The 9354-nt window shown below is 52.6% G+C and overlaps 1 protein-coding gene across 1 annotated transcript; it reads left to right on the top strand.

Moving 5' to 3' along the window:
* Window positions 1-6100: 6100 nt before the first annotated feature.
* Window positions 6101-9354, top strand: CTRU02_213561 (zinc protease; the record flags this gene model as incomplete). Its single annotated transcript, XM_036730713.2, has 4 exons — window positions 6101-6373; window positions 6448-7302; window positions 7356-8991; window positions 9047-9354. The coding sequence occupies 4 exons, from the start codon at window positions 6101-6103 to the stop codon at window positions 9352-9354; spliced, it is 3072 nt and encodes a 1023-aa protein (XP_036577489.2).

Raw genomic sequence — 9354 nt, 5'->3', positions numbered from 1 at the left:
GAGGCTTGCCGTTTCTGGTACCTCATCGCCCAACTCCCTGAGCATTGGTGCTTTGAATAACCGGAATGACGAGTGAAGCTCCAGACTTTAGCGAGGCACGGACGGATATCGCTGTTGCGACGGATTGGCATCGACACATGAATTACTCTTTCAAACCGATAGGTAGCACTCTGGTGGTAGAACGCGCGGTTCACATCGCAGTCGTAAATTGGACGCAGGAGGAGAGCCAGCAATAGTCCAGGATTCGAAAATGTTTCAAGGGCTTACGGACAAGGGGAGCTTTGCTTGAGTATCTCGCTTCTGGTGATGTAATCTGTGCAAGATTGAAGACTTGCACGCAACGGCTTGGCGGCCACGAGATTGAGGCACACCGGTAATATCAACACCCCGGGCTTGAAACGAAACAGTGGGGATTTGTTTCTTCGGGACAAAGTCCCGAGCCATCGGAATATGGGTTCCACCCTGTTTAATTCAACCCAAGGTTGGCGATGTCTTCCTACAGACCTTTTGTTCGGGCCAATCTACCGGCATCCTGGCAGCCTCTTGACTATTAGCTTTCGGGGCAACATTACTTTCCGGCCCGTTATTGACCGGGCCGTGTATGAGGTGGAAGGAGTGGAACCACCGAGACTGGGACCGGAAAACTGGAGCATTGCAGGGGGGCATGATCGGTAAATCGTTCCTCGTACCGCATGCTGCAGGGCGCGATGGATGCTAGTAAGCTGCACCGGCAAACTTTAGATATCATCTCCTCAGACGACGGAAGCGCAGGCAGCGAGGAGAACCCAACGAGGCGGCAGGTGCAATTGGCGCGGCGTTCCAGCCCCAGAGCAGGCATCTGATGCACGTAATGTCGTCAAACTCGACCGGGAACGGTTCTGTTTCCTTATTGAGGCTAGCGCGGGTGCATCATCAACAGCAGCGAGGCGAGCGGGACACACGGCCCAGGAGTAACGGTGGGAGGGGTTTGAAGAGGAGACCCGCGTCAATTATGAGGAGCGGCGGGCGCCCTGATGGCTTTGCATCCCAACAGCGGTCAAGGACCTCGACGGGCGGTCTGGCGGTGGGCAGGTTGTGTCTGTTGCGGGTTCAATCACTTTTCTAAAGTGGGCAACGGCCAGGAATGACTCGTTTGCAAAGCAGAAGCGATCGGCAGTGCGAAAAGACCACACCGAGAGGCTTGAAGGATATTGATATCTCCTCGCCGAATAATGAGATATCGGAGTAGTCTCCGATTAGTGACGTTCCTATTCTAGCTGTCTCTTCATACGTCCCAGATAGTGCCTGACCGTGCCCGAAACGGCGTTCTAACAAGGTTACTGTTGTGTCGGCCTGGTGGTAAGGAAAGACGAGTAGAAATGATGGCGGGCCATGGTTACATGACCTGCCTTGCCGGGGTTTGTGCGTGAGCTATGCATCGAGGATCTGCTGGACGGAGAAGTGTTGTCTGGCTTGAAGTTGTGGGACGACTGAAAGAGCTTCCCTCCTGCAGGGGAAAGCCCAAGATGTGGTTGAATCACGGGGCTGTCCTCCTGTCGAGATGAGAGTCAGTTGGAAAGTATAATCGATGCAATCTTGCCAGAGTCCGTATATTGACCAACGGCATTGTCCTCATCATCCTCGTTGTCGAGTAATGAATGCATTAACCTGATATCGGCGCCCTCGATCGTTTCCTGTACCGTGCGTTTTACAGATGATTTGATAGTGGAGTCTAATCGGAACAACCCTTAAAATGGCAGAGTCTGCTTGGTAATTAATCCGAGCAACGACGTGTTTCTGACTACGAAGTACATTACAAGAGAGCACATGGTCGCTGAGTGATACAACGATACGTACTAAGAAGCCGTTGAGTCAGAGATTACAAAAACCAAATCTAATAGAATTACATTCTATTAGCCGCTCCTTGATTTTTTCCCCCTTCCAACCTCACGTCTTGCGAAGCATGGATAATTCCCTCCTCTAATCTGTAAAGTACTTTGAAACAGAGTCCCTCTCATCATCAGGTCAGGTACGCACATACCAGTTGTAGACAGGAGGGGTTTAGTCTGTATGCTTGGCATCACCCCGGAATGTGGAGGCTAAGAGCTCGTCGTTAGCTCCTCAGCAACAGGCACAGGAATGCAGTAAGAAAGTGATCATCTCGCTATGACCTCGAATGAGATTGTATGGAGACCTCCCAAGTGACATGTCTCCTCTCTCCTACCAGAGCATGTAGATGAGCCTTTGACCGTGCATGAGAGAAGCATGGCATCGCGCCAGCCGGATCGAAGCCGATGTGTTGGGCTTCAGGGGTAACAAGGTCCGCATGGTGTCCTGCCTGTCTGGCTTACAATGCTCAAATAGTCAATCTGCGTCTTTTACTCCAGCAGGCCAATACAAATGATGGTAGTTTGTGGCGGGGTGCTAATGTACGGCATGAGAATAGTGTGGCGGGCCAGGTTCGTCCAATGCGCATGGTAGAACACCGCCCATCCATGCATCAAACTGTTCGCGCGATCTGTTGTTGAAAAGCCTTACCTTGCCCCAAAAGGTGAGGCGAACATAACTAAAGGGCTTCAATAGCCTTGATAAAACAGCTTTCGTATGTGCGGCCACCGCTCAATTGGTCCGTCACCTCGACATGTCCCATGAGACAAGCAACATGGACAGAGAGCGCTGGTCGTTAGATTAATGTACTATGGTGGCATATACTCCGTACACGTTGAAGTATGTTAGGCCATGAGGGGGTTTTTTTTTCTCTTTTTTTTTTTTTCTTTCCTATTTTTTATCTTATCTTTTTCATTCTACCTTCTTCATTTCCTTCTCCCTTTTCCCCTCGTGGACAGTGTTCGTGCGTTACCTGCAGTCAATGTAGCCAACTTAAACGTAACTCAACGACGATTTTCTTTGCCTTTCACATCACATCACCATGAGGTAACCTGGGTCCAAGCTTCTCTTTGGCACCTGGCAGTTGAGCTTGCCCGCAACCAGATTCTCGGGAAAAACGCAGACGGCGCAAGGGACCTCCGTTTTTTTTTTTCCTGCCCTCCCTAAACAAGTAAAAAACAGTACCCTGCTTGTTTGATTTCTTTTTCGGCGTTGACACCCGGAAACTGCAACACACCGGCTCTCATCCCCTGTCACCGTCTCGCAACACGTTTCTCCCGTTCTGTCTCAGTTCTCCGCCAACGTCCGGGACGGGACAAGGGTGGGCAGGGCCTCGGATATCAAAAACCCTCACAGACGGTTTTTGATGGATCGGCGGTAGAGGTTCGTATGTTGAGCCTTCCACTGGGCACCATCCGCCTTGCCTGTCCCTCTCAGTTGGCTTTTCACTTTTAACGTCATACAAGTCATAAGAAATTGGACCATTACGAGAAGGCTAAGCGCCACGGGAGTGAAACATTGGGTACCCTGATGATTGGCTTATAGAGGGACTCAAATGCAGGGCAGAGTGGCAATTTGGGGGACACATTTGACATACAGCGGGCCAACCCGTGTTGAGTGTTTTGCTCTTCCTTCACCCACCCCTTGCTGGGCTAGAGGGAAGCAGTTCATGGGTGAGCGAGAGGATGGGGGGACCAAAGGGACATAGGATTCGAGTGAGCAAGCCGGGCCAAGAATGATGGAAGAAACAACCCGACAAGCCTGTTCCCCTGCTGGCTCATCAACAGTTACTTTTGCTCTCCCCTGTCGTTTATCCTTTCCAACTTTCCCCAGGCCGGTCCGTTCCCGAACCTCCGCGCCATGAAATTTCTAAAGACTAATCAAACTATCGTGCGTTTCGACGTGCCGTATCATCCCACATTGAAAAGATGCAACAGCCAGGCCCATGGAAGATTGTCTCTTTCAAAGTAAACACCCTCCCCCCCGGGAGGCAGGCGTGTGTGCAGGACTCCCCAGGGCCCATGTTATTCCACCACGGGGATTTGTCAACGCGGCCAATGCTGTATTCCAATACCGAGGGTGAAATTTGATCAGAGTACAAGTGATCTCTTACAACCCTCATGGTTGTCAGGTCTGACCTGTACCCATAAGAGCGCTGCACATATGCGCTGGTCGTCGCGCTCCGGGCCCCTTGTTCGTTACCGAGGCCGAGCCCGTTCGTCATCCACACTCACCCTTGGGTCTTTGGCCTCTGACATTAACAGACCGATAATATAACCGCCAGGGAAGGATAGTGGTGCCAATCAGTTCCTTGCCACCCTGCTTGCCCTACCTTGCCCTGGCCGCAAACCTGCCACTGTTGTGGTTGCGTACATAGTACAGTAGCGCAACTTGTTTCAAGCTGACAAGCCGGCCTCTTTCCACGTGGAGCTCTGGGTGTCGGGGTATCCCAGCGGAGAAGCACAGGATGGGGAGAGTAAATCGAGGCCTTCCGCCGGGGGCGGGCAGGGCTTCATCTGACTGACTCTCTCACCTGGGTGTCAGGGGATAGACAGGGGAAGAGGACGGGATCTCGCTTCGATATTTCAGCTCCATGTCCTCATCTCCAGCCTCAATTTCAGATACTCTCTCACATCTACCACTCATGCCCTAGGGCGAGATATATGAGCAAACTCTCGGTTACCTGGGTAATGTATGAATTCCACACTAGACGGCTCGTCACGGAACAAGAGCCACTATATGTTTCAGGGCCTGGTCGTCATCTCGCCGCCTTTGTGTGTACGTACGTGTATGTGTGCGTGTGTGTGTTTGTGTGTGTGTGCCCTGACATCACGTCTTTCAGCCATAGAATCCATAAGGTGTAGCGGTACTTTCGGTAGGGGGGGAGGCCCATTGCCGCGATATTACTTTCTCGCATACCAGTCAGTCAGTCCAGTCAGTCAGTTAGAATCAGTAGCCCGTCGTCGCACATTGTCAAAAGTCACCACGCTGTCTTGACGTAGCAAAACCTGTCGTCATCTCGAACTATGTGCCCCTACATCGGCTTCTTTCTCCTTGCCTCTGGGCAGCTCAACACAGCAAAACGCCTTGCATCTGCCGTACCCCGATACAGCCTACCGTCGACAGGCCTCCAGGCACCGTTCCAGCGATCAGCAGCCCAACTATCCGCTTTCGTCTATCGTCTCTGGAGTCCGTCTAGCTGGTACCCTTGAGTCGCACAGCGGTAGCGTCCCTTGCGTCCCCACACTGAGCACAGACCCTTCCTGGCCTGCTGCTTCCAGGTTCTCTCTCTCTCTCTCTCTGCAGTTGGTGCTCCAGCCATGGCTTCTGTTTCTGCCACTGCCGCTGCCACCGCCACTGCTGCTGGTCAATACTCCTGCTGTCACCCTCATTTGTACACTACCTAAAGAGACACACAACCACCGTGGCGGCCACTGTTACTCCACCTTTACACCCGCTGCTGGCTGTGGACCCTCGTTTCCTCCAGCTCCCTGTAGTGTATTACAGCCCCCCCGGCCAGTTCCAGTTTCTGTTCCAGTTTCCAGGTCCCCTCCCCAAGCTGGGTCTTTCCATCCACCTCTCCGACCAGCATCATCATCACTGTTGCCTCCAGTCCTAATTCCAGGCCCAGGCCCTAGCCACGCCTTTGCACACGCAGTACGGACTGCACACATAGCATACACATATATACTTACTTACATCCATACGGGTACAGCGCCTGGTATCCCGCACCAAATAACCCCCGGTCTTGATACCAGCACCAAGCACCAAGCACCAGCACCTCCCCGGCTGCTTCTTCCTCATCCTCCACTATCAGTCCCACGGCTGATACTTACACATACGCACTTTGCATCTACCACTCTCTTGTGCACACGTCCCTCCAGTTGTTGTTGTTGTTTGCTCCAGCCTTGATCACCTTCAGAGTGGTGCATCTCGTCACCCTCAGTCAGACCTGCGAAACCCACTTCTTCTTCCTCATAGACGTCCACATCCCCCCCTCCCTTGAAAAGTGGCGTTCCCCCACTACATGACCAGAGCTTTCGCATTCTTACAACGTGCCAGGCGACCAGCAGTCATCTCCCATACCGTCTTGCTGCAACCCCGAGCCGCACACTCCCTTTCAGCCAACTGCATCTCCCGTCGCTGTACGAGGATCAGCACCATCGGTACACACAGCAACATCCCAATCCGATCCGACCTCGCCAGTATACGGTATAGGCACACATCCTCCGACATGTCCAGCAGAGACCCCAATTCCGCCCGTCCTGGGGACCTGGATGGCCCCAACCGCGAGCCTAGACCTCAGCCCGTCGAGCGGGTGACGGATCAGCTCGAGACTCCTTCCCTCGACGACAGAACCTACCGTGTCATTCGATTGTCCAACAAGCTCGAAGCACTTTTGGTACATGACCCGGATACAGACAAGGCGAGCGCCGCTCTTGACGTCAATGTCGGCAACTTCAGCGATGAGGAGGACATGCCTGGAATGGCCCATGCCGTGGAACATGTACGATCCTGCGCCCAACAGAACTTTCCCGTTTTTCTACGTGTTTTCCTTTTGACTAACACCCGCTTGCGCAGCTCCTCTTCATGGGCACCAAGAAGTTCCCCATAGAGAACGAATACTCCCAGTACTTGGCCTCAAACTCAGGCAGCTCCAACGCCTATACGGGAGCAACCTCGACCAACTACTTTTTCGATGTCTCTGCGAAGCCTGCCAACGACCAGGAACCCTCTGCCTCGAACCCCTCGCCCTTTAGGGGAGCCCTCGACCGGTTCGCCCAGTTCTTTATTGAGCCGCTGTTCCTCGAATCGACCTTGGACCGAGAACTGCGCGCGGTGGACTCTGAGAACAAAAAGAATCTGCAGAACGACCAATGGCGACTGCATCAGCTGGAAAAGTCCCTCTCCAACCCGAAGCACCCCTTCTGCCACTTCTCAACCGGCAATCTTGAGGTTCTCAAGGCTCTACCAGAGGCTAAGGGCATCAATGTGCGGGCTAAGTTCATGGAGTTCCACGAGAAACACTATTCAGCAAACAGGATGAAGCTGGTTGTGCTTGGGCGTGAGCCTTTGGACGTTCTGGAAGACTGGGTTACTGAGTTCTTCTCTGGCGTTCCTAATAAAAACCTTGTGCCGAATCGTTGGGAAGACGAAGTGCCTTTCCGCGAGAGCGAGCTCGGTATGCAGGTGTTTGCCAAGCCAGTCATGGACTCACGAGAACTGAACCTATTTTTCCCCTTCCTTGATGAGGAGAAGATGTACGAGTCTCAGCCTAGCCGATACGTGAGCCATTTGATCGGCCATGAGGGCCCCGGCAGCATAATGGCCTATGTCAAGGAGAAGGGCTGGGCTAACGGACTGAGCGCCGGCGCATACCCTGTCTGCCCGGGCACCCCTGGCATTTTTGACTGTCAAATCCGCCTGACGGAGGAGGTGAGTCTGATCGATGCTGTTTTAACTTGGAGTCAATCTAATCTCTGTCACAGGGTCTCAAGAACTACAAGGAAATCGTCAAGGTCTTCTTCCAATACGTCTCCCTCCTTCGAGAATCACCTCCACAAGAATGGATCTTTGATGAACAGAAGGGCATGGCAGATGTGGACTTCAAATTCAAGCAAAAGACTCCAGCAAGTAGATTCACAAGCAAGATCAGTTCCGTCATGCAGAAGCCTTTGCCTCGGGAGTGGTTGCTCAGCGGATATAGTCGGCTGAGGAAGTTTGATTCCCAATTGATCGAAAAGGGCCTGGAATGCTTGAGACCAGACAACTTCCGCATGACCATTATATCACAAAAGTTCCCTGGTGACTGGAACCAGAAGGAAAAGTGGTACGGCACCGAATATCGCCATGAGAAGATTCCCGAAGAGTTCATGGCGGAGATCAAGAAGGCGGCTGCAAGCCCCGCTTCGGCACGCCTAACCGAGCTTCACCTCCCTCACAAGAACAACTTCATTCCCACCAAGCTTGAGGTTGAGAAGAAGGAGGTCAAGGAGCCGGCGCTGTCACCGCGTGTCGTCCGAAATGACAGTCTCGCTCGGACGTGGTTCAAGAAAGATGACACATTTTGGGTGCCCAAGGCCAACCTCGTTATCAGCTGCCGGAACCCTAACATCTACTCGACCGCAGAAAACGCTGTCAAGGCCAGGCTGTTCACCGACCTTGTTAGAGACGCTCTGGAGGCATACTCTTATGATGCGGAGCTCGCTGGTCTGCAATACAGTGTCACTCTTGATGCCCGTGGGCTGTTCCTAGATCTTAGTGGATACAACGACAAGTTGGCAGTCCTCCTGGAGCAGGTTTTGATAACGATGAGAGACCTTAAGATCAAGGACGAAAGATTCGAAATCATTAAGGAGCGTCTCAATCGGGGTTACAACAACTGGGAGCTTCAGCAACCGTTCAGCCAAGTTTCTGATTACACGACTTGGCTGAACTCGGAGCGCGGCTACGTCGTGGAAGAGTCTTTGGCTGAGTTGCCCAACATCACTGCCGAGGACGTTCGCCAGTTCAAGAAGCAGATGCTTTCACAGATGCACATCGAGACCTATGTGCACGGAAATCTCTACAAGGAAGATGCCCTGAAGCTGACCGATATGATCGAGACTATTCTGAAGCCCCGTGTTCTACCGCGACCTCAATGGCCCGTCATTCGATCGTTGATTGTCCCTCCTGGTTCTAACTACGTCTACAAGAAGACACTAAAGGACCCCGCAAACGTGAACCACTGCATTGAGGTTTGGCTTTACGTTGGCGACAAGGGTGACCGTCTGGTTCGCGCCAAGACCATGCTGCTCGACCAGATGTCTCATGAGCCAGCCTTCGACCAACTTCGAACCAAGGAGCAGCTCGGATATGTTGTTTTCAGTGGAGTAAGAAGCTTTACCACCACGTACGGCTTCCGATTTATCATTCAGAGTGAGCGCACACCTGAATACTTGGAGTCAAGAATCGAAGCCTTCCTCAACTTGTTCTCGAACAACTTGGATTCGATGTCGGAATCCGATTTTGAGGGCCACAAGCGTAGCTTGATTGTCAGACGCCTTGAGAAGCTCAAGAATCTGGATCAGGAGAGTAGCAGACACTGGGCCCAGATTGCCAGCGAGTACTATGACTTCGAGCTGGGTAAGTAAACACACGTGGACTCCTTGGAGTGATATGCTGACAGTTCATTCTATAGCTCAACAAGACGCCGCGCACATCAAGTCGCTCACGAAAGCGGACATGGTGGAGTTCTTCCAACAGTACATCAAGCCAGGCTCGCCGACACGAGCGAAACTTTCGGTGCATCTGCATGCGCAGGCAGGAAAGTCGGCCGAGGCGGACGCCAAGGTCAATGGAGTTAAGGAGGAGGAGACCAAGGCGACTGGTCCGGAGCCCGTCCTCATCACAGATGTGCGCAGCTTCCGAGCGGGACTGCAGGCGACACAAGGTGCCCGATCAACCAAGGATTTGAGCGAGTATGAAGATACGGACGCGAAGCTATGA

This window comes from Colletotrichum truncatum (genome assembly GCF_014235925.2).
Source record: "Colletotrichum truncatum strain CMES1059 chromosome Unknown Contig_0010, whole genome shotgun sequence".
NCBI lineage: Eukaryota > Fungi > Ascomycota > Sordariomycetes > Glomerellales > Glomerellaceae > Colletotrichum > Colletotrichum truncatum.
The sequence above is the reverse complement of the archived record's forward strand: the minus strand, read 5'-3'. Positions and strand labels throughout refer to the sequence as shown.